Source organism: Xenopus tropicalis, chromosome 5, assembly GCF_000004195.4.
Source record: "Xenopus tropicalis strain Nigerian chromosome 5, UCB_Xtro_10.0, whole genome shotgun sequence".
Taxonomy (NCBI): Eukaryota; Metazoa; Chordata; class Amphibia; order Anura; family Pipidae; genus Xenopus; species Xenopus tropicalis.
In genome coordinates, this window is record NC_030681.2 from 3979865 (window position 1) to 3996948 (window position 17084).

At 44.8% G+C, this 17084-nt stretch overlaps 1 protein-coding gene across 2 annotated transcripts in view; it reads right to left on the minus strand.

The window, feature by feature from the left end:
* The window catches only part of kif6 (kinesin family member 6), a 99432-nt gene that overhangs the window by 71220 nt on the left and 11128 nt on the right, over positions 1 to 17084 (minus strand). For both annotated transcript variants that reach the window (XM_031901479.1, NM_001113011.1), the window contains exons 4-6: positions 10982 to 11129; positions 9285 to 9394; positions 3359 to 3488 (exon numbers count right to left, since the gene is read on the minus strand). In XM_031901479.1, coding sequence (XP_031757339.1) covers positions 3359 to 3488; positions 9285 to 9394; positions 10982 to 11129 — 388 coding nt within the window. The remainder of the gene's footprint in view (positions 1 to 3358; positions 3489 to 9284; positions 9395 to 10981; positions 11130 to 17084) is intronic.

Genomic DNA, 17084 nt, shown 5'->3' on the forward strand with positions numbered 1-17084 from the left:
ACCCCCATTTGAAAGCTGCAAAGAGCTGGAAGAAGAATTCAAAAACTATAACAAATAAATAATGAAGACCAATTGAAAAGTTGCCTAGAACTGGCCATTCTATAACATACTAAAAGTTATCTTCACAGAGCAATAGGTTTTGGCTGCCGGGGTCAGTGACCCCCGTTTGAAAGCTGCAAAGAGCTGGAAGAAGAATTCAAAACCTATAACAAATAAATAATGAAGACCAATTGAAAAGTTGCTTAGAATTGCCAATTCTATAACATACTAGAGCCATCACTTTAATTCATTGTTACTCAGAAGAAAAACAGCAATATGAGCCCTTTGGGAATATCTGCAAACATGGAACATTTCATTGGCTTCTACACAACCTCGGTAACCAACCCAAACGATGGGTAATAAAGGGCCCTAAACACATCCTGGGCAGAGTCAAAGAACCCCATAAGTCGCCCCTATAAGCCTACAGCGAGGGGCCAAGGCACAACCCCCCGTGAGCGTGCCGCCCTCCCATTAGTGCAAGATTTACATGGAATGCCTTTGGCTCCTAAGCCTTCCAAATGGAACATAACGAGGGGCTGAATCACCCTTCCCTGAATGAGTATTTATTGGTTTTAAGACAACAGATCTTTTATAAGGATCTCTATATTTAGTATTGGAAGTGTGCGCACTTGGAAGCGTGCATGGAAAGGCTAATAACCCCCTTTGGTTGGAGCGTGCCGTATCAGCGAGCTTCTGTTGTGCACTGACACCCGCGGCCAAAGCAATTCCCAATTTAGCCGATTTAGCACAAACATTTATGGTTCGTTAATAGCTGTCAACAACCCGCAGATGTTTCGTGTAACAATACGGACTCTGTGCCGTGACTTTCCCTGCGTGGACGGACCCCTCGCCGCACAGCTGTCGGACTGGCCGAGCGTGATCCAGGCTCTCGTGTATGAATCCCTTGTGTTGCTTCAATTGTCTCCGCGATGGAAAACCCGCTCCATATGTGTATGAGATCATTTATCAGGAGCATTAAAAGGCTTTGTGCGTCAGGCAGGTTTGGCAAACAGTTTGAAAATGATAATCTTCTTGTTTAGCAAACAACATATCTGGGATTTCTACTTAATCGCTGTCAAAGCCATCATTTGGATTGGGATTAGACTTCCCCTTGCCTCCTAGGATTTGGTGCAAAGCAGAGAGCTTAATCAACCATGAACCTAAGGGGCAAGTACATTGGAATTGCCCAGGCCAGCCCACCCATAACCATACCCAGGAGAGAACTGATTCACCCTATCCTGTCTGTAGTACAAGAGGAAGACTTATTAGCCATCTTCGAGGATGGAATGTCTACCTATCAAGCCATAAGTGAAAAGAACCTGGGCAAAAACCTCCAATCCAAGTGGAAATCTCTTCCTGTGAATTAATAACCAACCATCTTGTTTGCCTACATCTTTATTTGCATCAAAACCATGAATAGTACCAAACAAAGCATCCTGTATGGTATTAGTTCACATAGGGGCAATGAAGTAGCCAATCACAGCTCATAGTTTGGACCGCCAGGAACCTTTTTCATGCTTGTGTTGCTCCCCAACAATTTTTCCATTTGAACGAGGTATAAAAGGTTGGGGACCCCTGGCCTGTATTATTAGGGACTCCCTTGCAACGTGGCCACCATGGCTGGCATTTCATAACTAAGACATTGTAGCCGGATTTCAAGCTTCATCCTATTCCTGTTTATCTGCTCCATGACTTGAAGACTGACCCCATTAGACACCTGTGCTTTGTCTAGGGCAGGGGTCCCCCCGTAAGCCAAAAGGGTTGGGGAGCAACACAAGCAAAAAAACAGTTCCTGGGGGTGCCAAATATGGGCTATAATTGGCTATTTTATAGACTTGTCTCCATACCAGGAATTCAAAAATAAGCCCCTGCTTGGAGGCCTCTGGGAGCAACATCCAAGGGGCAGGGGAACACCGTGTTGCCCCAGAGTCACTGGTTGGGGATCCCTGGTCTAGGGGAAAGCAAGAGAAATTTAGAGACTCCATCTGTTTTCCTTATGAACAACAGGAAAGCCAGCTATGAAGAGAAACATGGGCAGTATGGAGAATGGGCACCTCTCCGCGTAACGTAATATATATGGAGTTTCCTTCCTTCCTACTTAGGGTGCACCTTTATATAAGAAGTATCCCTGGACGAGCACAAACTTGAAAGCTCGTTTTTCTTTCAGAACATTGTTTTTCAGGGGAATTTTGGCAAAAAGACTCCAAGCGAGAAGAGGTTGGATTGAGTTTTGAAAGCAGCAGCCTTTGCATATGTTCATTATTAGCAAAACAGGAAGGGTCTGAGTGGAACCACTTCAAATGGGACTTGTATATTTGAAAGGAGCCGTAACAATGCCACAGCGGCAATATGAAAACTCTGATCTTTTTTATGTGCCTACATGTGGCCCCCATACCCTGCCCGGCCAGACTCGCTGGGAGCATCTATGCAGAGTATTGCTCCTACATGATGATATCACGAGGAACCAATCAAAAGCGCCTGCTGGTGCCCAACTGTAAATTGTTGATGATACAAGAGACAAAAAAAAATAGTCTCGCCAGAAGGACTTGTGCTTCTGCTCTCCGTATGTTCTCTGGCATGGGAAAGATGGCGGGCCAAGGGAATTTATTGCTGGATTAATTGGCCGAGATGAGTTTTCTCAGCTCAAGCTAAACGATAACATCGGGGGGTTTCTGTTTTGCCATGTTAAAAGGAATTTGGGCGAAACAGCAACATCACCAACGTATTGTAGCTTAGGAACCGAGACGGAGGCCCTAGCTCACGTCAGGGGTTTGTCTGAACCCCCACAGTGCAGACTGGGCACCGCCCTATCCCCTCAAGGCACTCTTACTGTATATCAATGCACTACTAGTTCCATGAAATGGCTGCCCGACGGGGTTCCTTCTGATCTGTGCTGCCCTTTCAATGCAATAACATGCTTTCCTCTTGCCAAATATACACAGATTCAACCACATTTCCTTTACCAATGTCAGCCAGGCAGGGTCCCCTAAAACACTGGTAGCCAGGACCCCCCTAAAACATTGGTAGCCAGGGCCCCCCTAAAACATTGGTAGCCAATTGCATTGGTGCCAGGGCAGGGACCCCCTAAAACATTGCTAGCCAGCCCAGAGCCCTCTAAAACAATTACCCGCTGACCACCAATGACAGAGCCCGTAATTCTTTAAAGGGGGCCCGAGCTAAAAAACTGTATCACAGCTGGGCCCCCTTTAAAGCAAGGATCGTCCAAGCCTGGGACAACTGTCCACCCTGTGCTCCCCTGATGGCGGCCCTGCAGCCAGGTATCCCAAGAACCCTAGACCTCCCCAAAGCCCCCCCTCACCTCTGCAATCATCCTGTTTGTGTCCCCCAGAAAGAGAAGGTTTAGTGCCTCTTCCTCGTTGCTTGCTTGCAAAAGGGAAAGGTTCTTCAGGTGAATGTTCTGGTCAGGATCTTCCATGATGGTCACTTTCCTGTCCAAAAGCACAACATTCATTAATAACTGACAACTAACAGGAGCAAGACAGCAGGGTGCCACAGCCATGTCACCTGTGCTCTGATGAACTTCAGTCACACTTTACTGCTGCGCTGCAAGTTGGAGTGATATCCCCCCCTCACCCCCAGCAGCCGATCAGCAGAACAATGGGAAGGGAGCAAGATAGCAGCTCCCAGTAGGTATCAGAATAGCACTCAATAGTAAGAAATCCAAGTCCGGCTTGGGACTCCTCCAGTTACATGGGAGTAGGAGAAACAATAGGTTAGCTGAGAGCAGTTCTAAAGTGTAGCGCTGGCTGAAAGCTCAGACTCAGGCACACTTTACTGCTGCGCTGCAAGTTGGAGCACTTTCTTATATGTTTTCTAAAATGAAAAGCATGCTATAAATATATATATGAATCCGGGCCGTTACATAGCGGCTTTGACTTTATGCCACAGTGACCATGACAGCATCAGATTTCTAACAAAACAATTACATGACCAGCAGAGAGGCAGAGCTAGCAATTTGCTGCAATAAGGTGGATATTTATATTTTCCTGCGGTTGGGCGTTTTTGTGCTACCACCAGAGCAGCCGCGGACGGACCTGTTCCAGTAGGGTGACTCCCATTGCTCGGCCGTGTCCCTCCGGCGTGGGGGCTTTATGGTTTTACCCAGTAAGGAGCCATCTGCCAGCCGGGCTTTTATGTCTCATAAATATATGCCTTCCTCGCCACTATTTACACTGGGAGTTTTTTTCAAAGGTTTCTTTCCTTATTTAGAGTTGTTATCGAGAGGTTAAAGAAAAAGCAGCCGTCGTTTATAAGACCAGAGCTCCCCTTTAAAGCTCATAAAAGGATAATTTGGGTTTTTATAAAGCTGCTGCATTGAAGAGTGTGGTTATTGTGGGACTGGGGCACGTGGCATTGCCCAGAATGGGATAATATATAGATGGGGGGGTTCTCAAACCCAGTTACCTTCCCATGGAGCAGAAACGTATTTATATATTTAGGGTATAAGCAGAACATCTTCATTGCTTGCTAATCAGCCAGGGTTTCAGTGCCCTAAGGAAATATTCAATCCTATTCTGTTGGTGGTTTCTGTGTTGGTTGGAGACCACCCATCGGTGATGCCTTGGACCAGACTTTCATCATGATCTGAATGGCCCATCATGTTCGCAGGGATGTTCAAGCCTAAAGAATCCATCAGTTTCTGATCCTAAAACTAAAGCTGTTAGTTTGTCCCCCTGCATGCCCAGCTCCGAAATCCAAGACAAGGTCCTTCTGAATAGTCCAAAGTCACCAAGTTATAGCAGGCATATCTCAGAGCACAAGAAATCTGACAGGGTTAATCTGTAGGAGAAATCAATCTTACCCCCAACTTGCTTTATGCACCCTAAATCCTATTGAGTTGGTTATTGTTGTCTCACCAGCAGCAGTTGACCCTCTGTTTCCCTTTGCAAATGGCCAGAGTTAGTCTGGAGCAGGGAATATCAGCTATGGTTGGCCCAGAGCAGGGGATATCACCTATGGTTGGCCCAGAGCAGGGAATATCACCTATGGTTGGCCCAGAGCAGGGGATATCACCTATGGTTGGCCCAGAGCAGGGAATATCAGCTATGGTTGGCCCAGAGCAGGGAATATCAGCTATGGTTGGCCCAGAGCAGGGGATATCAGCTATGGTTGGGCCAGAGCAGGAGATATCAGCTATGGTTGGCCCAGAGCAAGGGATATAAGCTATGGTTGGCCCAGAGCAGGAGATATCAGCTATGGTTGGGCCAGAGCAGGGGATATCAGCTATGGTTGGCCCAGAGCAGGGGATATCAGCCATGGTTGGGCCAGAGCAGGAGATATCAGCTATGGTTGGCCCAGAGCAGGGGATATCAGCTATGGTTGGCCCAGAGCAGGGGATATCAGCTATGGTTGGCCCAGAGCAGGAGATATCAGCTATGGTTGGCCCAGAGCAGGGGATATAAGCTATGGTTGGCCCAGAGCAGGAGATATCAGCTATGGTTGGCCCAGAGCAGGGGATATCAGCTATGGTTGGCCCAGAGCAGAATTTTAGCTACAGTTGGTTAAGAGGGATATTGTATCAGCTAGGATTGGTCAAAAGCATGGGGAAGGAACTAGGGTATGTCTAGAGCAGGAGTAATGAGTAAGGGTTGGGTTAGATCAAGACGTTGGGTTGAGAATATCAGTTAAGGTTGGTTCTGACCAAGGGACCAAGGCAAGCTAGGCTTGGTACGGCGCATGGGAAACCAGTTAGAGTTGGTCTGGAGCAAGGCATATATCCATAGCTTATACTGTATTCCTTGATCCAGAACAACAGCAAAAAAATCCAGTAGCACACTGAAGTTGCAAGCCATGAAAAAAGTTTTTTATTTGCCCAAGTACATACAAAAAGCAAGAGCACCGTTTCGGGCCCCTGCGGACCCTTTCTCAAGCTAAGCTCATAAGAACCCAACAAGGGAATAACTCTCAATATCCAATGAACAGAAAGTAAAAGGAGTAGAAATGTCGGCCATTTTCTGCTAATTTATTGGCCGGTAACGTGCGGCCGCCTGGTCCCTCGGAATAGTAAGTGTGCGAGGGACAGAGGAGGGATACAGACAGCGCTGATAACTACAGGGCAGCTCTCTCTGTAATTTCCTGCGCTCTCGGCACGCTCCCCAGTAACGCAGGCTCACATTCCATTCTAATGCTTGGGGATATTTTATAACCTCTACTTTGTTTCACATTGACTTCATACTAATTTGCTATCTCTTTTCATTGGCTATTCTTAGCCTGCAGCCAGCAAGCCGCCTCCCACCTACAATAACATGTGTGTTTTCTGCCGGCAATATGGCCGACTGCCGCTCACATCAGCCTCGGTGTAATGGGGTCGGTCGGTCAGTCGGGCCGAAGCCGAATCCTTCAAAAAAAGCCTGGATCACAGGTCAGCTAAACATATCTGTATTATAGGGAAATGCCATAAAAGGGGCAGTATTACCCCTATAGAAACCCTTTTTTGACACAAGCAAAATAAACAGAGCACTGTTAGTTTAACTGATGAGCTCTGTATAACCAAGCCCCTCCTTTCACACCTTTACTGCGGCTTACAGATAAGCAGAAGGCCACCGCACAGAGGGTATTATTAAATGTGATCAAGTACAAACTGCTGTGAAATTGCCCCTGTGTGTTAGGAAATACCACAAGGATTTGGGCACACTGTTGTGGTTTCCCCTTTAAATTGTATTTTAAGAAATCCTTGCCTTTATCAGTGAAGACATTACCGGCACCCCCACTTGCACCCCAATATCCGCTAGCCCCCGAGACAGACAGGAGTATTTGCTTGCAGGCCGCCCCAGGGCCCTTATGGATCCCCCCTTCGCAGTATAAAGGCCACGCTATACTTTGTGGTTTCCTACACATGTGGAAAGGCTGAGGCCTGACTAAAATCACCAATTAAATCTGACATTTAGCTCAAATAAATTAGGGTTTTGCTTCCAGCTGGCCTTCCCGTGGATTTCTGCTGACCAGAAACGGTAACTTAACTGAAACGCCTTGGATTGTGTAAATAAACACTGGGTAACGAGGTCGGGCAACCTGCAGCCTCCAGATGTTGCTGAACTACAGCTCGGCTGGGTCAGCTGATACCTATAGGTGCTGGGAGACAGCCCTGTCCTGCACCCGTCCTGACAGGAACTTTAACTTGATCACTAACTGTCGCCTCTTGTACAACCTGCTTTGATTTAAAGTGACGGCAACACCTGAAATCTGAATTTAAAACTATCCCCCCAAACAATGTAGGTCTCTATACAAATATATTACATAAACAGCTCATATGTAAAACCCGGCTTCATCTAAATAAACCATTTTCATATAAATATACTTTAGTAGTATGTGCCATTGGGTAATCCTAAATAGGAAACTGCCATTTTAAGTACTAAGCCCCGCCCCCTGGGATCATAGGAGTCACAGTGCACACAAACAAGCCAAGGCACACATACATGCTAGGCCCCATCAGCCAATGAATGGGCAGAGTTCTGTCTTTTGCTCCCACACTACTTCCTGTTATAGTGTTACACTTCCTGTCAGCTGATCTCTGAGGGAGCACACAGCCCATCACTAAATGGTGGATCAAGGGAAAGACCCCCATTTGAAAGGTGGAAAGAGTCAGAAGAAGTATAATAAATAGAATAATAAGTATTTTTATTTAACACGTATAAAAAAATAAAATATGAAGACCAATTGAAAATTTGCTATGAATAGGCCATTCAATAACATACTGAAAGTTAACTTGAAGGTGAACCACCCCTTTAATCCACAATGGGCTAAAATCAAACTGAACAATGGGAAGGGAGCAAGATAGCAGCTCCCAGTAGGTATCAGAATAGCACTCAATAGTAAGAAATCCAAGTCCGGCTTGGGACTCCTCCAGTTACATGGGAGTAGGAGAAACAATAGGTTAGCTGAAAGCAGTTCTAATGTGTAGCGCTGGCTGAAAGCTCAGACTCAGGCACAAGGCACTGAGATGGCGCCTACACACCAATATTACAGCTACAAATACATTTGTTGGTACAAGAATAAAAGGTTAAATGGCAGAGGGAATTATTTGCTGTGTAACAGTGTCATTTAGAAATAAAAAGTGCCCCATAAATATCATGGCAGGGTCCCTTTAATAAGAAAGATGTTGCCTGTATATAACGTTACAGTTAATCTGATACAAAACACAGAGAAATATCCGGCACAGTTTATTCCAAACTGGAGACAAAACCGGTACCTAAAACTGTATTTTTACTTGAGATTTTTCCGTTTGCTCTGACCCAAAAGAACCCGCACATTTTCACGCTTATTTTAACTCTACCTCGGCGCGTGATGCCAGGAAGCAGCAGCCGTTGGAAATCAGAAAGATGAATAAATGTAATTACACCCCCTCGTTGTGAGATCATCGCTCCCTCCGTGCCGAATACACCAGGCTCCGTGCTGCTGCGGCAAAGGAACCCACGGTGCTGCCTGCCTACACAGCGACTGTTCCCTTGTGGTGTAAACGCTGATCTCTGAGATGCAATTCTCCGGCTGTTCATGAACTATAACTCCCAGAATTTATAGACCTATAGACTGGGTGCAAAGCTCAGGGAATGCCTGCCCTGGAAATAATGCTGCATTATATGCAAAAATGTGGCCCTAAGGGCAAGACACACAGAGCTACTAGTAGCAGCTACTTGTCACGGCTACTAAACCCCAGAAAATCCCCTGCCATAGACAATACTGAGAATTCCCTCTGCTAAACACACGTAGAGACAATTGTCAGTAAATGATCAGCATTGTCCGTGACAAGTAGCTGCTACTAATAGCTCTGTGTGTCTTCCCCCTTAAACATTACTTTTTTCCCCATGGCTCTCCAGTTTGGAATTTCAGCAGTTATCTGGTTGCTAGGGTCCAATTTACTTTAGTAACCAGGGAGTGATTTGATAGTGTGACTGATATAGAAATAGGATATGGGCTGAATAGAAAGATAAGGAATATAAAGTAACAGTAACAATAAAACTGGAGCCTCACAGAGCAATAGGGTTTGGCTGCCGGGGTCAGTGACCCCCATTAGAAAGCTGCAAAGATTCAGAAAAAGAAGGCAAATAGTTCAAAAAGTATAAAGCATAGAAAATGAAGACCAATTAAAAAGTTTTGTTTAGAATTGGCCATTCTATAACATATTAAAAGATAACTTAGAGGTGAACCACCCCCTTAAATTAAAGTGGAATGCCCCCCTAGGAAGCCTAGCACAAGCAGGAGAATGCCCCCCCATGGGTGCTACTTACGGAAGGTCTTCCAGTTTGGACGCTTCGTGCCTCGGATCCAGCAGGTCGTAGCCGCACTCATTGTAGATCTCCAGGTAGGACACATGTGCCGTATATACTTTGCTGCTGTCCTAAAGGGAAAGTTATTTATGAGCCTTGATAGCAAGAAGCGCACAAACAGGTTTAAAGGGGACCTGTCACCCACACATCAAAAGCTGTATAATAAAACATAAAAACCCCAAATCCTTTTTCATTTAACACATCCATACCCATTATAAAGGCACTTAAAAATCCCAGCTGTCAATCAGATATTGCCTGCCCCGCCTCTAAGCCTTCGGCACAGAGGCGGGGCAGACAGTTACTTTCACTTTCCATTTAGCACTCACTTTTCCCCTCCTTCCTCACCATCTAACTGTATATCCTGTGCATGGGCATCTGGTCCCCCATTCTGGCACATAAACATGTTTTGGGGGGTGATACAAAGCTTGCCTTAATAACAGTGTCCCCAAAAATGGCGCCTCCCTGCTGGCTGTGATTGTGTAATTCCAAGACTGAAAAGGGAATCATGTTTAAAAATTTGAATTATTTGCTTATAATATACAGTTGGGTCATTTCCCTATGGGACCAAACAGTAAATTATATCCTTATAAATAGTGCTTAGTGATGTCATCAGTTATAATCGGAGCTTAGTGATTTAGTCATTTCTGTCACATGACTCACTAAAACTTGTATATTATAATGAATAAAGTTTCCCCTTTTGTAAAATATGAGGATATTAGAAGTCACCTCGGAGTTCCATGAACATATAAAAGCACTCAGCCTTCGGCCTATTACCTTTTTATGGTCATGGAACTCCTCGGTGAGTCTAACAGACTTATATGTTACAATAGGGGGTACTTTATTCACTATATATTATAAGGAACTCCTCGGTGAGTCTAACAGACCTATATGTTACAATAGGGGGCACTTTATTCACTATATATTATAAGGAACTCCTCGGGGACTTATAATATCCCTATATGTTACAATAGGGGGTACTTTATCCACTATATATTATAAGGAACTCCTGGGTGAGTCTAACAGACCTATATGTTACAATAGGGGGTACTTTATTCACTATATATTATAAGGAACTCCTCGGGGGCTTATAATATCCCTATATGTTACAATAGGGGGTACTTTATTCACTATATATTATAAGGAACCCCTCGGGGGCTTATAATATCCCTATATGTTACAATAGGGGGTACTTTATTCACTATATATTATAAGGAACTCCTCGGGGGCTTATAATATCCCTATATGTTACAATAGGGGGCACTTTATTCACTATATATTATAAGGAACTCCTCGGGGGCTTATAATATCCCTATATGTTACAATAGGGGGTACTTTATTCACTATATATTATAAGGAACCCCTCGGGGGCTTATAATATCCCTATATGTTACAATAGGGGGCACTTTATTCACTATATATTATAAGGAACCCCTCGGGGGCTTATAATATCCCTTTATTTTACAATAAGGGGTACTTTATTCACTATATAATGGAGTCTATGGGAGACGGCTTTCCCGTAATTCGGAACTTTCTGGATAATGGGTTTCTGGATAATGGATCCCATACCTGTACAAAGTGTCAGAGCTTGATACTCCCTAGCAGCAGCCAATGAATAACCTTCTCCAAGTCTAACGGATAATTCTATATCCTGCATTTACCTTCTGGAACTGCTCAAACATGTAGGACAGGGTGCGAGGGATGATTCCTCTGTCGCTGTAACGCTCGGCGCCTCCCGTGATGGTGAAGGTCTTGCCGCTGCCTGTCTGCCCGTATGCGAATATGGTGCCATTGTAACCTGTAAGAACACTGCCCGAAAACACACAGCGTCAGCGTAACTGATATATGAATAGGGGAGGGGCTGAATAGAAAGATAAGGAATAAAAAGTAACAATAACAATAAAACTGGAGCCTCACAGAGCAATAGGGTTTGGCTGCCGGGGTCAGTGACCCCCATTTGAAAGCTGAAAGGAGCAGAAGAGGAAGGGAAATAATTCAAAAACTACACAAAATAAAAAAATGTAGACCAACTGCAAAGTTGCTAAGAACTGGTCATACTATAACATTTTAAAGTTAATTTAAAGATGAACTATCCCTTTAATTTGCTTTTTATTCCTACTACTGCCTACCTACTATAAATATTTGTGGCACAGAATTCCTAAATAGTCACTTATAGTTATAGGTATAGATGGGCCTCTACTAAGCAACTTTTCAATTGGTCTTCGTGATTTATTTTGTATTTTTATGTTTTTTTCTTTTTTTTTTAATTATTAGCATTCTTATTCTGCCTGTAACTGAAAATTCATTCTGGTTGTCAGGGGGGGTCACTGATCCTGGCAACCAAAATGGAGGGGGAACAGGAGAAGGGAGGGGAAGAGAGAAGCAAACTGAGCAGAATCGTGCCCGTGCCTAAAGGATTTCTCTGAGACCAGGAAGTCTGATACCAAAAAACATGTTTACAAAAAAGAAGGAAAGAAATCCTGTGTTTCTTTTGATAGAGGACTCTGTGAGTGCTTATGGCTGTATTTACATAGACCTTTCTGATAAAGCTTACCGAGTTTGTACCTTTCCTTCTGCTGTAAATAAGGACATTTTTTCAATAATGTCGGCTATGTGCTTGGGCCACAATGTTTGGCAGTGACACCTTTAAAGCTCATTGCCCCCCCGGCCCATACACAGAGGGGAACACAGAGCAGAATATTCTGCATTCCTCGCCCTGTTTGTTAGAAGAAAAGACCATTTGCAAGTTTAAGTGAATGGGCTCATTCCAGTGGAATTTTTCCGCTCACTTTGTTTTCCTGGTGAAACCGCACGGGTGGCCCCGGTCCACATGCGATTCTATCCCACAGGCTGTAATTAGTAATAACCTTCTATTATTTTGCTTATTTCCCAACAGTCCCCGGGGCACAACATTCCCAGCGGCAGCACGACAGAGGTGAGGGGAGATATTTATTATGTCCGGGGAGTAGTGGTTGGGCAGTGTGAGTAACAATGGCGGCTTGTTCCATGTTGCGCCATTACAATTGGTTCCATTGTCAGGAGAGGGCGAGGGGCGCCGCGGCCAAGCGAGGGGTCGCAATAACTGTCAGCAGAACTGGGAAGGGCCCATCCTGAGTTGTTTGCGGATAAACTGCTCTTTCATTCTAATGGGAACAAATAAATAACAAGTACGGAAAGAACAACCGGTTCACGGTGGCAATGAAGTCCAGATGTTTTGCCGGCAAAGCAAACGGAACGAAACTTCCAGCTCATTACCCCTAACGAGAACTGCCTGATTAGGGTACAGAATAGGAATAGACTCCCCTTGGGGGGCAATAAAGTAGGGATGCACCAAATAAAATCCAAATCCTAATTTACATAAGTAGCCAATTGGGGCATTAGAAGGATCACAGGGCTATACCAACCTGTAGCCAATTGGGGCATTAGAGGGATCACAGGGCTATACCAACCTGTAGCCAATTGGAGCATTAGAAGGATCACAGGGCTATACCAACCTGTAGCCAATTGGGGCATTAGAAGGATCATAGGGCTATACCAACCTGTAGCCAATTGGGGCATTAGAAGGATCATAGGGCTATACCAACCTGTAACCAACTGGGGCATTAGAAGGATCACAGGGCTATACCAACCTGTAGCCAACTGGGGCATTAGAAGGATCATAGGGCTATACCAACCTGTAGCCAACTGGGGCATTAGAAGGATCACAGGGCTATACCAACCTGTAACCAATTGGGGCATTAGAAGGATCACAGGGCTATACCAACCTGTAGCCAATTGGGGCATTAGAAGGAACACAGGGCTATACCAACCTGTAGCCAACTGGGGCATTAGAAGGATCACAGGGCTATACCAACCTGTAACCAACTGGGGCATTAGAAGGATCACAGGGCTATACCAACCTGTAGCCAACTGGGGCATTAGAAGGATCATAGGGCTATACCAACCTGTAGCCAACTGGGGCATTAGAGGGATCACTGGACTATACCAACCTGTAGCCAACTGGGGCATTAGAGGGATCACTGGACTATACCAACCTGTAGCCAACTGGGGCATTAGAAGGATCATAGGGCTATACCAACCTGTAGCCAACTGGGGCATTAGAGGGATCACTGGACTATACCAACCTGTAGCCAACTGGGGCATTAGAGGGATCACTGGACTATACCAACCTGTAGCCAACTGGGGCATTAGAGGGATCACTGGACTATACCAACCTGCAGCCAACTGGGGCATTAGAGGGATCACTGGACTATACCAACCTGTAGCCAATTGGGGCATTAGAAGGATCACAGTGCTATACCAACCTTTAGCCAATTGGGGCATTAGAAAGATCATAGGGCTATACCAACCTGTAGCCAATTGGGGCATTAGAAGGATCACAGGGTTATACCAACCTGTAGCCAATTGGGGCATTGGAAGGATCACTGGACTATACCATCTGCAGCCGATTAGTGCATGGGAATATTGACAGGGCTAGACAAGCTGTAGCCACTTGGACCAGTGAAATAGCCACAGGGCTAGAACAACGTACAGCCAATCAGAACACTGGAATGCTTACAAGTCAGTCTGAGCACTGGACTATACCATCTCCCATGTTGCTCTCCCCATTTATAATACAATATCCCACCTAATCTACCAATAATCCATCTACACTTCAGTATAATGTGGTGTTACTGGTAAAAACCGTGTGTCAGTGTCGGGGGGGGGGGCAGCCGTTCCAGCTGCGATGGGGCAATAGGGCACTGGTTTCCATAGCAAATAAGGGCTAAACTGTGTAGAGGCCAATGGATTTTGCACAAACGGGGTCAGATGTGATTCCTGGCTCTATAGAACCAGCCCCTCGCATATAAACTGGGGCCTCACTTGCCAAGAAATAGTTTATTTGTAAATGCCGGTTGGACAGTTACAAACTGGAAATGTTGGAAAAAATATTTTCAATTTATGTTGTTTCTTTAATTTTTTTTGCCTTTTCCAGCCAAAGTTTAGAATATAGCCCTTTTCGCGTATTCCAAGGATTTTTTGGCATTTTTGACGCGGAAACTGAAGTTCAATTTTAGAAATGGAAATGACTCTCCCTGCCTGAATCTATTCCTGCACTATTTATACAGACTGAAGGTATAATGAATCATTTCCCTGCCTGCGATACACCGGAACCCTCTCACTGCCAGATGAGTTTACAGCCTGTGTTTCTGTTATATACATATCAGCCCAACCCGCCAATTAACCCTTTGCTGGCCACCAGTGGCGGGAGTGCACCATCAGTTATTACTTTTCAGTATTAGTCTATACTGTTGGCAGCAGTAAAGCGAGGTCTATACTGTTGGTGGCAGTGTAGCGAGGTCTATACTGTTGGTGTCAGTAAAGCGAGGTCTGTACTGTTGGTGGCAGTGTAGCGAGGTCTATACTGTTGGTGTCAATAAAGCGAGGTCTGTACTGTTGGTGGCAGTAAAGCAAGGTCTGTACTGTTGGTGGCAGTGTAGCGAGGTCTATACTGTTGGTGGCAGTGTAGCGAGGTCTATACTGTTGGTGGCAGTGTAGTGAGGTCTATACTGTTGGTGTCAGTAAAGCGAGGTCTATACTGTTGGCAGCAGTAAAGCGAGGTCTATACTGTTGGTGGCAGTGTAGCGAGGTCTATACTGTTGGTGTCAGTAAAGCGAGGTCTGTACTGTTGGTGGCAGTAAAGCAAGGTCTGTACTGTTGGTGGCAGTAAAGCAAGGTCTGTACTGTTGGTGGCAGTGTAGCGAGGTCTATACTGTTGGTGTCAGTAAAGCAAGGTCTGTACTGTTGGTGGCAGTAAAGCGAGGTCTATACTGTTGGTGGCAGTGTAGCGAGGTCTATACTGTTGGTGTCAGTAAAGCGAGGTCTGTACTGTTGGTGGCAGTAAAGCAAGGTCTGTACTGTTGGTGGCAGTGTAGCGAGGTCTATACTGTTGGTGTCAGTAAAGCAAGGTCTGTACTGTTGGTGGCAGTAAAGCGAGGTCTATACTGTTGGTGGCAGTGTAGCGAGGTCTGTACTGTTGGCGGCAGTAAAGCGAGGTCTATACTGTTGGTGGCAGTGTAGCGAGGTCTATACTGTTGGTGTCAGTAAAGCGAGGTCTATACTGTTGGTGTCAGTAAAGCGAGGTCTGTACTGTTGGTGTCAGTAAAGCGAGGTCTGTACTGTTGGTGGCAGTAAAGTGAGGTCTGTACTGTTGGTGTCAGTAAAGCGAGGTCTGTACTGTTGGTGGCAGTAAAGTGAGGTCTGTACTGTTGGTGGCAGTAAAGCAAGGTCTGTACTGTTGGTGGCAGTAAAGCAAGGTCTGTACTGTTGGTGGCAGTAAAGTGAGGTCTGTACTGTTGGTGGCAGTAAAGCGAGGTCTATACTGTTGGTGGCAGTGTAGCGAGGTCTGTACTGTTGGTGGCAGTAAAGCGAGGTCTATATCCCCACCGACAGGTGGGAACATCGGGAGAAGATCCGCTCACTCAACGACCTCACCAAGCGAGCGGATCTCACCGTGTCTGGCCACCTTAAGGCAAGCCCCTCCTATTGGCCTAACAGGAATTATTTTGGGGACACATATAGGTGGGCGGGGCTTTACTATGGGGTTAAACCCCTTTAATACCCAAAGACCCGAGGTATATATAAGTACAAAAGAAATGAACTTGGGCAGTGAGAATCATGGATACGTAGATGACTCTATGGAAATACTTACTATACTCCAAAGTTCAGTTGGGGGTGAAAACTTGTTGCGTTCACGTAAATCTTCCCTGTATATAGAGCAACACAAACACAAGGCGCATACCATGTTGTGTATATACAACTATAACTCACCCACATATCAACAACTAACAGGAGGTTTGTGTCCCGGCTATGTGACCCATCCATCCATTGCTGTTTTTACAGTACAGTACTGGCTTTTCATTAAAGGGGTAGGTTCCCCTTTAACTTTGACTATGTTACAGAATGTTCTATTCCTAGCAACTATGCAATTGGTCTTTATTATTTATAGTTTTTGAATTATTCGCCTTTCAAATGGGGGTCACTGACCCCGGCAGCCAAACCCTATTGCTCTGTGAGTCTCCAGTTTTATTGTTATGGTTCTTTTTTATTACTTATCTTTTTATTTGGACCCTCCTCTATTCATATTCCTGTCTCTCTTTCAAATCACTGCCTGGTTGCTAGGTTAAATTGAAGCTAGCAACTTTGCAATTGGTCTTCATAATTTTGTTTTTATATAGATTCTGAATTATTTGCCTTTCTATTCTGACTCTTTGCAGCTTTCAAATGGGGGTCACTGACCCCGGCAGCCAAACCCTATTGCTCTGTGAGGCTCCAGTTTTATTGTTATTGTTCTTTTTTATTACTTATCTTTTTATTTGGACCATCCTCTATTCATATTCCTGTCTCTCTTTCAAATCACTGCCTGGTTGCTAGGTTAAATTGAACCTAGCAACTTTGCAATTGGTCTTCATAATGTTTTTTTTATATATAGGTTTCTGAATTATTCGCCTTTCTCTTCTGACTCTTTGCAGCTTTCAAATGGGGGTCACTGACCCCGGCAGCCAAACCCTATTGCTCTGTGAGGCTCCAGTTTTATGGTTATTGTTCTTTTTTTATTACTTATCTTTTTATTTGGACCCTCCTCTATTCATATTACCGTCTCACTTTAAAATCACTGCTTGGTTGCTAGGTTAAATAGGACCCTAGCAACCAGAAGAAAGCTGCTGAAATTGCAAATTGTATCAGAAGAGCATTCCCTACTGTAAAGCTGAACTACCCCTTTAA